General features: G+C 29.5%; 1 protein-coding gene across 1 annotated transcript; it reads right to left on the bottom strand.

The window, feature by feature from the left end:
• Window positions 1-879: 879 nt before the first annotated feature.
• On the bottom strand, window positions 880-6,787 carry LOC112701660 (uncharacterized). Its single transcript, XM_025752393.1, has 6 exons — window positions 6,664-6,787; window positions 6,305-6,427; window positions 5,549-6,206; window positions 5,243-5,400; window positions 4,690-4,794; window positions 880-980 (listed from the first exon to the last, which is right to left on the bottom strand). The coding sequence occupies exons 1-6, from the start codon at window positions 6,785-6,787 to the stop codon at window positions 880-882; spliced, it is 1,269 nt and encodes a 422-aa protein (XP_025608178.1).
• Window positions 6,788-14,898: the final 8,111 nt, after the last annotated feature.

The raw sequence follows: 14,898 nt of genomic DNA, 5'->3' as shown, positions 1-14,898 counted from the left end.
TTTTCATGTCTCAACCCGAAGGATTCACCTCTCTTGCTCAATCCCTTCATGTCTGCAAGCTCCAGAGATCCCTATATGGCTTGAAACAGGCTCCCCGTGTGTGGTTCACAAAATTGAAGGAAACCCTCAATCGATTCGGCTTCACCTACACCAAATCGAATATGTCACTCTTCACCAGGTTCTCGCACTCGTCTGTCATGTACATTTTGGCATATGTGGACAATATTCTAGTCACTGGGACGTCCCAAATGAAACTCTCCAACCTAATTGCTCAGCTAAATGCTGTGTTTGCTCTAAAAAATTTGGAAAAAATGAGCTACTTCTTGGGTATTGAGGCTGTAAAACCGAATGACAATGACATGCTCCTATGCCAAACCAAATACATTAAGGACCTGCTAACCAAAGTAGGGACACGTGATGCCAAGGCCGTACCAACACCCATGGTATCCAGTCTCAAGCTATCAGCTTATGGGTTCTGTGTATTTCTAGGTCCAAACCTAGTCTCATGGTCAAGTAGAAAGCAAAATGCAGTCTCAAAAAGCTCCACAGAGGCAGAGTATCAAGGGTTAGCTGCTGGCTTGACTGAAATCCTATGGGATCCAAAATTTGATGAGTGAAATGAAAATTCATGCTCCACCACACCAAACCTCTACTGTGACAACCAAAATGTAGTCTTAATGGCTGTAAACCCAGTCCTACACAGCAAGAGCAAACATTTTGAACTTGATCTTTACTTTATAAGAGATCATGTTGCACAGAAAAAAGTTAACATACTGTACATCTCATTCGAAGACCAAATAGCTGATAGCTTCACAAAATCCACCTCCAGCCTCAGTTTTTCTCAAATTCAGATCCAAATTCAGAGTTACAAAACTAGTGCTAGCCAACAACACTTCCAACAAAAGCATCAATGTCAAAGAAAATTTCAAGAAACAAAGCAATAGGTTTGATGTTAGCAGTAATGCACAGACAAGCTGCAACTGAGTAACAGTTAGGAAGTTAGTTACAAATAGAACTTACAAAAAATCTCTAGAAGTAGTTAGTTACAGTTATAGTTAGCTAAGATAGTTGCATTTCCAACTATATATATCAATAACACCCGTAAGAGAAATCAAGAAAATTCTATTTTTCTCACAAATCTCATATTTGTTCTCTTTTTCTCTCTGCTTTTTCTCTATTCTTCACTTTCTAGCCTGATACCTTACATTTAGGTTCTCCTCTCATTTCCAAAAAAAAAAGGAAGCTAACCTTAGTTATAAAAATCGAGACGATAATTTACTCGACTAAGCTACTTGGTTATCGAGTCATTGGATCACTAGTTCACCCGATGGGATATATATTGAATTATTTGACTCAATAATAATTAGATAAATATATAAAATTATAATAAAACAAAATTTAAATTATAAAAATTATTATTGAATATTCAAAATTTTGAATAATAAACTAAGAATATTACATGCAATCAAATCTAATTAATCAGATAATATATAAATTACAAATTATCAATCTTACTTTTTTGGTACATTGGCAAATCAATATATTTAAACACATTTATATCCAAATGCATTGAAATTAACAATTTTTATCACACGATTCTTAATAGATATGATTATGGGAGTGGTGTTTAACAAAAGAAATCGTCAAACCGGTATGGAGAAGACGTAACAATACGCCATTAGCGAAAACTCATTAATGCCCCCATCACAACACAACTTGCTGTATTGTGTGAAAGTTGCCAAGTTGCCAACATGCACACCCCCTATTTCATCAATAAAATGTGTAACAAAAAGAGGAGGGTTATTACTATAAACTAGACTTCAATCGCGATTAAATTTATGAATATATAATTATTTTTTTTAATATATATTAAATATCTAATCTTTAAAATTTATGAATATCTAATTTTTTTTGAAATATATATTAAATATCTAGTCCTAAAAGTTTCTAGGTGTATTAACAATTCGCTATAGTCGAATTGTCCTTTTGAATTTTTTAATATTAATTCAAACCAAAACGCCCTTGTGTTATTGTTCATTAAAATAAACAAAAAAAGTTTCATAACTTAATTCGGCTGAGTTGAACTGATATTTTGAAATCTTTACACAAAATCAATTTACAATTTGGCATTCCCGTTTTGATATTTTACAATTCACTAACCCTGTTTTTTTTTTCCAATTCCAACCTCCCATATTTGAAAAAATCACAAACAACACCCATATTTAAGAATTACATGCCAATGATAATCATATATAAAAAAGTTTAACCGGCTACTATCACATAGTGTACCAAAAACCAAAGCTTCACCTGCTTAGAAATACAGTCTAATAATAGAGCGAGGTGTTGATTGCTCCAAAGGGATCAAACTCACTCTTGAAATTCATAACACAATATATAAAATTTGGGTAAAGTATACTTTTTGTTCTTAAAGTTTGCTAAAAATTTTAAAAATATCCCTAAATTTTGATTTGTTTCAATTTTGTCCCTCAAGTTTTCGATTTGCATCAATTTTATCCTTATTACTAATTTTTTGATAATTAATATTTTTCTTTTCAAATATACCCCTCCCTTATTATACCTATCATCATCATCATCACAATCCTCTGTTCCTCTTTCTTTCTCTCTTTTCATCTTCACCGTCCTCTCCACTCCCATCATCATCACAACCCTCTGTCTCTCTTTCTTTCTCTCCATCTCCATCACCACCATCTCCGTTGAGGCCCAATCTTTGATGACCACCATCCTTTTTTTTCTTTTTCGCGCAAACCTAGACACAACGAAACCATCGCTCTTCCTCCTTCTCTGTTAGCAAACAGAGAATGAGATATGGGATAGGTTCTATGGAACCGGTTTTTGGAGGAGCTCTTCTCGCAGGATCCCTCTAGCAATGCTCTTACCACTTTTTACTCTCAATATGTTCATTGAAATTTCAAAAAGCATGCATTTTTACCCAACAATGAAGTTTTTTTAAAAAAAAACCATACTTTTTGATTATGCAGGTGTTTAAAGATGTGGTCTTTTCTCTCATCCTCTTCTTATTTTCTCTCTTTTTTTTTTAATTTTTTTGGGAGAGGAGAGGAGGTTGGAGTATGATCATGGTCATGATGATAAATTTATTTGTTTTGGATGTTGATATTTTGAGAAATGAGAAGAAGTGTATTGAAATGGATCATGTTTGGTTCTTTGTCATTTAATTTTTGTGTTATTAATTTTCCAATGAGGTATAGTACGAGTAATATTAAAAGGAAGAAACTTTGTTGTTGGAGTCAGGGTTTTAGGTTGGTGTGGCAGCAAAAGGATTTTGCTTTGCTTTGTGTGAAATCTAAAAACAAAAAAAAAGGAAGAATCTTTGTTGTTGGGGTCAGGGTCTCAGGTTGGTGTGGCAGTAAAAAGATTTTGCTTTGCTTTGTGTGAAATCTGAAAACAAAGAAAAGGTATTAACCCAACTAGTACTAATAATTAATGAGGTTGGATTTGCTAACAGAGAAAAGAAGGAAGAGCGATGGCTTCGTTGTTGCTGGGTTTGTGGGAAGAAGAAGAAAAAAAGTGGTGGTCATAATTGGGGCTCAACGGAGATAGTGGTGATGGAGATGGAGAGAAAGAAAGAGAGACAGAGGATTGTGATGATGATGATGATAGGTATAATAAGGGAGAGGTATATTTGGAAAAAAAATATTAATTATCAAAAAATTAGTAATAAGGGTAAAATTGATACAAACCGAAATTTGAAGGACAAAATTAAAACAAATCAAAACTTAGGAATATTTTTAAAACTTTTAACAAACTTCAGAAACAAAAAGTATACTTTACCCATAAAATTTTTAGCATTATATGTTGTAAAGTCTTGGATTCAATGTCCAAGGTTCAAACCCGTATTCATACATCTAGATGTCTAGTGAACTCACCCATTCTAGTAGCTTATATGATGCAATATCGATACATTATTTCAAGTTTCTAACATTGTACACAGTTAAGTTTTCCAATGTTATAATTGAAGTTTAACTTACAATATTATTTTACCATGATAAATCTATGTATCTTGATACCAGATTTTCAATTTCTAATGAATGAAATTATATTCACCACAAAAATGTTACTCTCATATCTAGCTCGGAAAGTTTTAGACTTTGATTTGAGCATGGTTGTAAGAACCTAACCAATAATTAAATCGGTCAAGTTATAAGTTTATTAGTTCAACCGATAAATCACTAGTTGAATCGATAAAATTAGTTTTACGTAAATAAAAAATATAAAATTATAAAAAATTAAAAAATTTAAAATACATATCTTCACCAATATTTTAAGAACAACCAAATTTCAAATTCTAAAGATAACTAATACAAAGATAATCATAAAATTGGTTAGTACTTAGTACCACTACAATAATATTTTAATTTGACACAATAAGGATAATAACAATCCATGAACTATATTCAAGGAGTGATTTCAAAGTCGGAATACTGTTCTTCATCTGACAAATGTGGAGCTACATCTTAATTGTTTTTATTTTGATTTATATTTTTTACAGAATTATTAGTCCCATCATCATTTCGATCATCTTTCAAATTCAATTGATCTAACATTATATAATGTTTCACAAATCAAGATAAAAAATAATATAAAATATTTTATAAAGCATACCAAAATTATAGTTGATCATAATTCATAAATAAATAAAAGAAAACATACCTAAATCATCTAAAGGTGATTGAAGATGCATATTTGTAAACTCATTTTGTAAAGCATCAACTTTTTTAGGAGTTAAAAATTGTGGTGAATCTTTCAATATCCATTCTGAATGACCATCAAATATATCAAGACAAATTAGATTATAAACTGGCTTTCTCATTTGGTTCCTATGTTATCAATATACTTCATTACTACTCTTATGATTATTAAAATTTAAAAATAATGCTTTCAACTTAAAATAATTAAAAAAGTACATTTGTTGTAACTTTAAGTTGTAATGAACATAAACAAGATCATTAAGTTTTGATGCTCTAACCGATTCCTCTTCTTTGAGTGAATGTATTAAAAAATACTCCAGTTACGCTCACAACCTGAAGAACTACAAGTTTGCCTTAAAATATAAATCGTCAACTTTTGCAAATTTGGCACTTCACAACTATAAGATTTCCACTATTGATCTTAACATAAAAAAAAGAATAATATATCACAATCATAAATATCAAATCATAAATACATCAAAAACATAAAAGACTAATTTTATGAAAAAATTCACCTTGCATAATAGTACTTTGTTTACGTATTGCAGACGGTCTTCCAAAATCTTGTTCATCATTCTTGAAGATCCTTATCTCACTTGTCAGCGTAGAATTCAAATTTGGATCACCGTAAGCATATTTCTCAATGACATCTAGCAGGCTAGAAGTCATTTGTCTGTACTTTTCAAATTTTTCGGTATTAAATAAAAAAGCTGAATTTAACTAATAACCAACGACATAAAGATTTTTCTGAAGTTGTGAATCTTAACGTGTATCTAAAATCTTCAAACAAGGATAAGCAACCTTCTTTTTTTTTTTGAAACCTCTTCACCATCTCTCCTCTAGCCTCATAAATAGCTTGATAAAGAAAACACATTACAGCTCTATCTTCACTGTCCACAATACGTAATACACGAACAAGTAGCTCAGTAAGCTTAACAATATTAGTGCATTGACTCCAGAATTTAGAATCCAAGACTTGATCCACAAATATTTTAGCTTTTGCTTCTTTAGAGTAAGCTGAGCTTGTCCATTCTTTAGAGGTCACCATAGCTTTCAAAGGATTCTTTTGAGCTAAAATACTATGCAAAGCAATAAAATTAGTGGCAAATCGAGTTGGAGCTAGACAAAATATTTCCCGTCCGCTTGTAAATTTTTTCATCAAGAACAACGAATAGCAATGATTATAGATATACTTGGTGATCATTAAAGCTTGTGACACAGTTTCACTCACTTCTTGTAACTTCCCAATATCTTGAAACATCATATTAACACAATAAACTGCACAAGGGGACCAATACAATTTAGGAAACTCATACTTCAACAACCTTCCAGCAGCAACATAATTTGCAGCATTATCCGTTAAAATATGTACAATATTCTTAGGACCAACAAACAATACAACATCTCTAAACAACTTAAACAAAGCATCAGTAGTTTTTAAGACATTAAAAGCATCAACTGACTTTAGAAAAACAGTTTCTTTAGGACAATAAACCAAAAATTAATTAAAGTACACTTACAATGATTAGTCTATCCATCGACTATGATAGTACATCCAATTTATTTCTAAATCTCACGATAGCCATCAATTATTTTCCTCACATCCTCAACCAATTTGCTCAACAAATACCCACGGACTCTTGGATAATTTGACCCTTTATACCTTGCACCCATGCTTGCAATAACATCAATATCATTGGCTGCTAATAAGCTAAATTAACTGTATTAAATGGCACAGAGGCTTATATCATCCATTTTGCAATAGCAATATCACACTTCTCCACAATTTCTTTGATTTGGAGAACACTTTTGATAGTTGGTTGAGCTCCGGATGTTGTTGCCGATGAAAAAAAGGATTGTAATCCTTTGACTTGTTTTTCTTTTCTAGAGCTAGGTGCTGGAACTCTATATTTTTATTGTTATCGCATCTCATTACCTTCAATCTTGTCAAATTCTCTTTCAACTTCATCACAAGCATTATAACTTTTTGCATGTTGTTCTTGAGTTTTTCTTTTCGTGCTTCGAAGCTCTTCAATGCTATGATCAAATTGGTGTCTCATTGCAGCTGGCACCTTTCGAGATGACTCAATATCTCCTTTTTATCCAGCCAAATGAAGTTTAAACTGATGAATTCCTCCACCCCTAATAAGCTTCTCACAATATATACATAACATAATGATTTTTTTCAGATTCCACAACTTATTTTCAATTGTCCCATGCAGGATTGGTTTTTGCTCTATTGTTATTTTTTTGGGTTCCAATTAATGCATCAAGAGTTGATCCTTGTTCTTGCAAGAATGGTGTTTCTGATGGTGTATTTGTTGACGCCATTCTAAAACAATATGGAATGGCAAAGGTATAAAACAACAACTATCCCAAATTCACATCACCTATTCTCTATTTCCTATTCAGCAACCCTAAATTCATAGCAACATCAACAAAAACAACTATAAATACTAATAATCAGAAAAAAGACATCAATCTGCCATTAATCTAAACAGATTTATAATAAAAAATTTAATAAATTCAAAAAATTCATAATCAAGAATCAACAAATTCAACCAGTTATAATTAACAATATAACATAAACAGAATAACTAAAAAAACAGAGATAATGCAGAACTTAGAGAATTGAGGAATGAAGAGATTGCCAACCTATCTGATAGAGGACGCAGAAGACGCGACGACGATGCTAAGCAAGCAGCCGCAACAAAGAAAACGACTTGCGAGCCAAAACGCAACGGTGTACGGGACACGGTCAGAGACGCACAGTGTCTGACAAGACAAAGAAGACGAGACGGCTGGCGGTGAGGTGAGGTGAGGTGAGGTTGAGAGAAACTATGGTGTGATAAGTTGAGGAAAAGACTTCAAGGAGGGCTAGAGCCTGAAGGGGTTAATGAGAAATGGGTGCCGTTTAGGGGATTAGGATTAGGGGAAATGGGGTATTCGAGTGTCTTTTTTTTTTCTTTTTTAAAGACCCAAAATGATGTCATTTTGGCAAAGAAAAAAAAAGAATTTTGAACCGTTCGAGTTATATAAAACCGCCGGTTTTTTAGTTTTCATCAAAATCGGATGGCTCAACCCGATTTTCTCCAATTTTGTTCTTTATTCGATCAGATTGCTCAACTAAACCAACCAAATAACTAGTTCACCAATTTCTAGTTTAATCGGCCGGTCCAGTCTGATTCTTATAACTATGAATCTGAGTACTAGATTATTGACTAGGTAATAACATGAAATTAAATTGATTAAGGTGATAAATATTTTTGTTTTTGAATAATAATTAAGTGATAATATTTTAAATTTAATTTGATAATGGATAAATCTTCATTAAAAGACATCTATAGGACTTCAGTTAGGCACTTAGGCTGCGTTTATTTCTGAGAACAGGATAAGACAAGACATTGAGAACAAGATGTAAAGGACAGAGACATAAAATTTTGTGTTCTAGTATTCTGTTTGGTGATAAACTAGATCAAATTATGAAAATTTAATTTATTCTCATTTTTTTCATTCAAAAAATTTGAGACAAAAAATATAATAATAAAAAATTAACAAAAATAATAAAAGAAAAAATAAAAAATAAATTGTGTCTCTTGTTATTAGTGTCTCTGTGTATGTTCTTTCTGTCAGAATAAATATAAAATACACTAATTCAATATTTTTAGATATATTGTCTCTGTCTATATCTCTTAAGATAAACACAATTTTATATCTCTGAATATATTATTCTGCATTATCTCTAGGTTCTCTCTCTATAAACAAACACAATCTTAAATCCAAGGTTGTTAAACATGTAGAAAATTAAGGCTGATTGAGTTTCTAGAAAGCCATGATTATTGTAGATTCCTAATTAGCTATTCACGACATAAAATAAATTCAGTTATTTATTTATTTTTGGTAAGTTCACAACAAAATCAGTGGTACCACTCTGATCTGAGAAATGTAATATTAAATTAAAATATTATTATTATTAGATTCAGGACAAAAGACCAAGAAAACACAAACGACTAAGCTTTAATTATACAGCAAGTTCATAAGGTTGTTAACATCTATATATATTGCATTATAGTATTTAAGGTTATTGGATATGAACAATTGTAGATAGATAAAATCTATATATAGATTCCATAGTTGTGTTAAATAATCGGAACGCACATATCAAAGTTATTATATTAATCCATGAGCCGTATTTTAGGACTGTAGAACGAGGTTTGATTTGATTTCTGAAATCGAAAGAATTGACCGATTGAATTTAAAGTTGTTGCAAGGAACCTTCTTATGATGGATACACCTTTAATAAGTAAATGTTTTCTGATGGTGTTTCTTTATATAAGGAAATTTATGTCTTTATTCAATTAGCTTGTATAGATATCCAATTAGATTATTATTTAGATGTGATATCCTCAGGCTAGTCCGAACATTTTCAAAGACAAGGGGAGAGTTTATTTTATCCTTTCAAGCAAGAAATTATAGTTATTAGTTAATTAAGAGCCGACCTCATTGGACTAGTAGGTTTTTTCCACAAGCTAACTTTGTTTTGTTTTATCTTGTTTTTTCTCTTAGAAAATTGATATTTGTGTTTGTGTGTGTTTTTTATTTTAGAAAAGGGATGCTGAGATTAATTAGAGTATATATAGTCTAAAACGATATTTATTCTAGATCAGATAATTCTTTAGATTTAGATTTTTATAAGCAAAAGTCTCGAACAGCTCATAAAAAAGAACTCTCGTCTTTATCTATAAAGAAGAAAAAAGATCGAAAGAGATGAGAACTTAAAATTTCCAATAAAATTTTATGTAGACGAAGCCGTATCATTCTATTAAAAAGATTCATAGTTAGATATATTAATTGCTCGTTTTTCTTTTTTAGCAGTGACGGGCCCAGAAAATTTTAAGAGTAGGGGCGAAAATATATATACTAAAATAAATTTTGTTAAATATTATTAATTATATAGAAATATAAAAATTAAAGAGTTAATGAACACTTTCATTCTTAAAATATTATTCATTATATATAATTTATAAAAAAATATTTTTTATTTCTAAAATTTGAACTTAAAATATTTTAATTAAATTATAAATTCTTTATTATCCTAACTTATTTTTATACACATTTAATAATAAAAGACTGAATTAATTGGTATATTAGCGGCTAATGATACACTAATATTTATAATTTGAAACTAGAATTATATATAAATACTAAAAAATTTAAATCTGTATACGAAAACTTGAAAAGTATGTTTATATAAAATAATATAAATATAATTCACAATTTTTTCTTTCTTTCTTTTTAAAATAATTAAATTTGTTATATATTTTTTAATTTAATTTTGATATAATGTTAGATGAAAGATTTTATACATATGTTTAATTATGTATTGTAATTAAAATATTTTTTATTACTATTTCTAAAAATAAAAAATATATTCTAAATTAATAAATTAATCAATTTATTTTAAAATTTTATACGCAACATAGGTACATATAATAGAACAAAAAATAAAAAATAAGTAATAAAAATGAATAAATCGAAAATAAAATAAAATATATAAATTTACGAAAAAAATAAAATATTAGATTAATACCTAAACTACAATTGTTTGAATTAAAATTTGCAATTGAAAATATCAAAAAGAGAATTAATGAAATTAAAAGATACATAGGGTCATGGGGAACTATATAAAAAATATAAAAAATTTAAAATTTATTTTTTGATGAAGAGAAGATGACCACTAGATAAGGAATAGAAAAAAAGTTGAAAATATAAAAATAAAAAAAGAGAGTTTAAGGGAATAAAGGAGTGACGACACAAAAATTAAATTTGATTTAGTTAAATAATAATTAAAATGATAGAGAAATATAAAAAAGTGAATTTAAAATTTTAGCTAATTGAGTTTAATTTATTTATAATAAAGTTATTTAAAATTTAAAGTAAAGGCATATTATATAGAACTATATTTTTTTAAAAAAAATAAAAAACACTGTGGGCAAGTGCCCCCCTCTTTTTTGCTATTGGGTCTGTCCCTGTTTTTTAGTTTATGGTTTTCAAATAAATAACCAACTTTACATTATTTTTTAATTACATCTAATTTTGGAGGGTATAATACATGAATATAGGTGGTAATAATAATATACATGTATATAAATTAATGTTTTTGCACCTAATAAAATAATAGTCAGAGACGTGTCACGTGTTCAATTAGTCCAATTTATCAAAAAATATTGAATTTGTCACTTCAAAGCATTGTTCAGAGAATCGATTTGGTTAACCGAAAATCAGCTACTAAATTAGTACGATTTTTAAAAAATTAGCCAAAAATATATTGATAAAAAAAAACTTATTTCAAAACTTTGTGCAGACGCTGAAAAAAAGCTTCTTGCATATTGAAAAAAAAATTTAAAAGATTACGAAATACTTACAAAAATAAAAAAATAATTTTCACAAAGTGCGAAAAATTAAAATTCATCATTCTAAATTTCATCCCCAAATTCTATTTTAGAGTATTATCCCAAAAATATTTTTATATATAAAATTTTCACCCAAATTGTTAGGATTAAAGTTTGTACTAGCCTATATAACAAGATTTTTGTTTTTTTCTTAAAAAAAATTATATGAGAAATTTATAAAAAAGCAGTACATACTCACTTTTTAAAATTTTAATTTAAATGTTATTTTAGTCTTTTGTTAAATTTTGATTATTAAATTAGTGTCTAATTTTTTTTTCGTTAGACAAATCAATTTTTTTTATCAAATTATTTTGAATTAAAAACTTGTTTTGACCCTTGAAATTTTAACTCTGCCTCATTTTTTATCCTGAAATCTAATTTACTCAATTAAAACTCCCAAATATAAAGTCGTGACTCATATTTATTCCCGAAATTATTTCTATTAACTAAACTCTAATATAGTACATTAACTTGTCAAAGGGTATTTTCACGTGGATTTCATCATATTGCTACGGTGAAAAGGTAATGATTAAATTATGTATGTGATAAAAATTGGTGTTACTCAATTTAACCTCTTCCAAAGATGTTAAAATCCTAAATTGCAGCTATATTTTTTCAACATGTTTAAAATTTTGCTGAAAAGATTATGAGTTCAGGTAGCCAAGCTTTAGGAAGATCTGTTAGGTTGTGTTCCCATGGCACCTCTATAAGGAACTTTAACCGTGGTAGATTGGGAAAGATTCTTGACTGGTGTGACTGTAGAATATGTCCAGTATTTCGGTGGTTTGAGACGGATGTCAATCTTGAGAGACCCTTTTATGAGTGTCCAAATTATAATGTAAGTTCAATGTCTTCTTCTTCAATGTGTTGATACTAAAACTTTTGTTAATGAGTATTATAAATTTGTTTACTTTTTTAGGTTGATGATAGATTGACAGACTTGGGAGGATGGAATATGATTTTTTTATGTGAACAAATGGCAAAGAAGAAGGCAGCATAGTAGAAGAGCACAATATACAAATAATGATGATAATTGGAAGATAAATTTAGCATGGATAATTTTGGATATTATTTTTGTAATCCTTTTTATATCTTATCTTCTCTAGTTTGCTTTTATAAACAAGAGGTATCTTGTTAATGTGATATTACAGATTTATTTTGTTTTACGCAATTATTCTCATTACGAACATGCGAACTTCCTCTAGGGGGATAATTATAGGCTTTGCTCTATACTCTTTTATCCTTGCATTGACTTCTTTACATGCATTGTTACAAATGTTATTCATCTTAGGATCATCGCTAAAGTATGCCCTGATTCATGATTTTCTTGGATATCTGTTCAAATAGGTCCAATTATCCTCATTCTTTTTTTAGGCCTTTTCGTCTTCTTATCAAACCCATACATGATAGTTTTTCTTGCACATTTCCATAATAAGCCTCCCAAATCTCATTCTTTTTATTGTTTGATAAAATTTCTCTACATGTGCCACACACAAAATCTATGATATACTCCAAGCATCACCTCTTATACTACTAGAATTAACTCCTAACATAATGTGCAGTAATTTATTGAACACATTTGTCTAAATTATAAAGAAATTTATAATCATGCCTTAAAGTAACCCTCAAAGTTTTAATTTACGACCTTAAATAGACCATAAAATTCATTTATGAATCAAACCAGACTCTTAAATTAACTTTATAAAATTAAAACTGCCCTCACAAATAGCAACACAAAAATTATCTACAATGACCTAGACAATGACATATATATGATTGTTGACATCTTATCTAATAGTTAAAGGAATTTTCCTCCGAATTGAGTCTTCAAGAAGGATCCATCTAAACCTATCAAGGGGTGACATTCAGTCTTAAAGACTTTCTTGCATCCATCAAGGCATATGTATATTTTTTTAAAAAATAAAATTTTCTTCAGGTTGGGGTATCACTCCAATCTTTACGGTTGAGTCAGAATTACTTTTTAGAAGAGTTTTTACAGTCTCTTACTTTGATCAATGTATATTATCTTCTACATTCTTATAAATAATATTTTTTGCATCACTTAATGCTTTAGTCAAAGAAGATTTATTCAAGTCTAGATCACAGTTTTTTAAAGTAATTAAAGGCTTCCCCTGCTTTAGGTTAGGATACTTTTTTATTGTTTTGACCAGCTTTGAGACTAGTCACTTTCTATTTGTTGTCCTATTCTTAGTCCTCCTAGCAAAGATATAGTCACTGTTGAATGTCTTTATCTATCAGCAAGTCTCTTCATGATAGACATCCACAAATACATAATTATTTTTTGTATGAGATCACATCTCTAACAATTTGTTGTCATTTGATAATGCTTTCAATTCAATCTTCAAGGGCCTTTCAGAAGCTAGTCACTAGCATTCCTTCAACTTTTCATATCCAATAACCTTGTAGTAATTTCTTATTGAGAACACATTTATTGTGTCCTCCTCTAATCCAACTAACTGATCAATGTAGTTTCTGACATAAACTATTTTTTTATTTTCTTTACTCTCAAAATTTTCTCCATGATAAAAGACAATTGTTATTCCATCATCCATCTACAAATACAAAATAAAAAAAGTCGATGATGATCTAAAAAACAGAGCATAAACCCTTAACTCAGTTCAGCCACCAAATAAAGTAGCAATATCTTTTAACTACAAATTTTCTTAATAAAAACAACAATATAGACATATAAAAATAACATTTTAACAAAGACATTAAACCAACAAATGCCACATTTTTTTTCTGCAACGAAAAAAATTTTAGTACTATAAGAAAAATGTTGTGTACCGTCAGATTTATGGTCGAAAAATACAAAAAAAATCTAACAGTACAGTAAGTTAATTACCATCAGAAATAATCGGACGGTATAAACCTTCCTGGTAAATATTTACTATCAAATTTTCTTTGCTCGACAGTAATTACCATTAGATTCTGTGACAGAATATAGTTAGTATGAAAATGGATCAAGTTGGACGGTACCATCAGAAATTTCTAACGGTAACATTGGCGCCATATTGTTCGTTTTCCCGCTATATTACCAACGAATTTATCCGATATATGCCGACGAAAATATTTTTTTGAATTTTTTAAAAATAATGTTACCATCGGAATATTCCAACGATAATTCTGACGATAACATTTTTAATTTTTTTAAAATTATATTTTTCTGTCCATCTCTAATGTACCCTGATAATTAACAATTGAAATAGCTCTTCAAACCTGATGTGAAGACGAAATATATAAATTACAAATAGTGAATGATGGTAATTGAAATATCTAAAAAAATACTAACTATTTTACATTCACATAACTATGTTTATAGTCACTGAAATATATGTTACGAATACAATTAAGTTTTTAAAGAAAATATATTACAAAACTATGTTTACATTAACCCTAATCAGATTCAATATCTTCCTTTGGTTTACCATCCTCCTCTTCCGATGTAGTTTTCTGATTATCATCGAACTCATCTTCCTCTTCTTCGTCGCCATCGATCCTGTTTTCTTTTTGAAGATCGTTGTTCTCTGATAGAAGTGCATATGCATCTAGTCCAAGATTAACGATGTCATCATTCATAACAGCAGACCTAAGGAAAATTGGCTCACCGGTATCAAGCACCATTTTCGAAGGAGTTGGGTCGTTAATCTAGTAAGGTTCCTGACCTTCTATCGTATCATCAGACTTGATACGGTCTC

Source organism: Arachis hypogaea, chromosome 7, assembly GCF_003086295.3.
Source record: "Arachis hypogaea cultivar Tifrunner chromosome 7, arahy.Tifrunner.gnm2.J5K5, whole genome shotgun sequence".
Taxonomy (NCBI): Eukaryota; Viridiplantae; Streptophyta; class Magnoliopsida; order Fabales; family Fabaceae; genus Arachis; species Arachis hypogaea.
The sequence above is the reverse complement of the archived record's forward strand: the minus strand, read 5'-3'. Positions and strand labels throughout refer to the sequence as shown.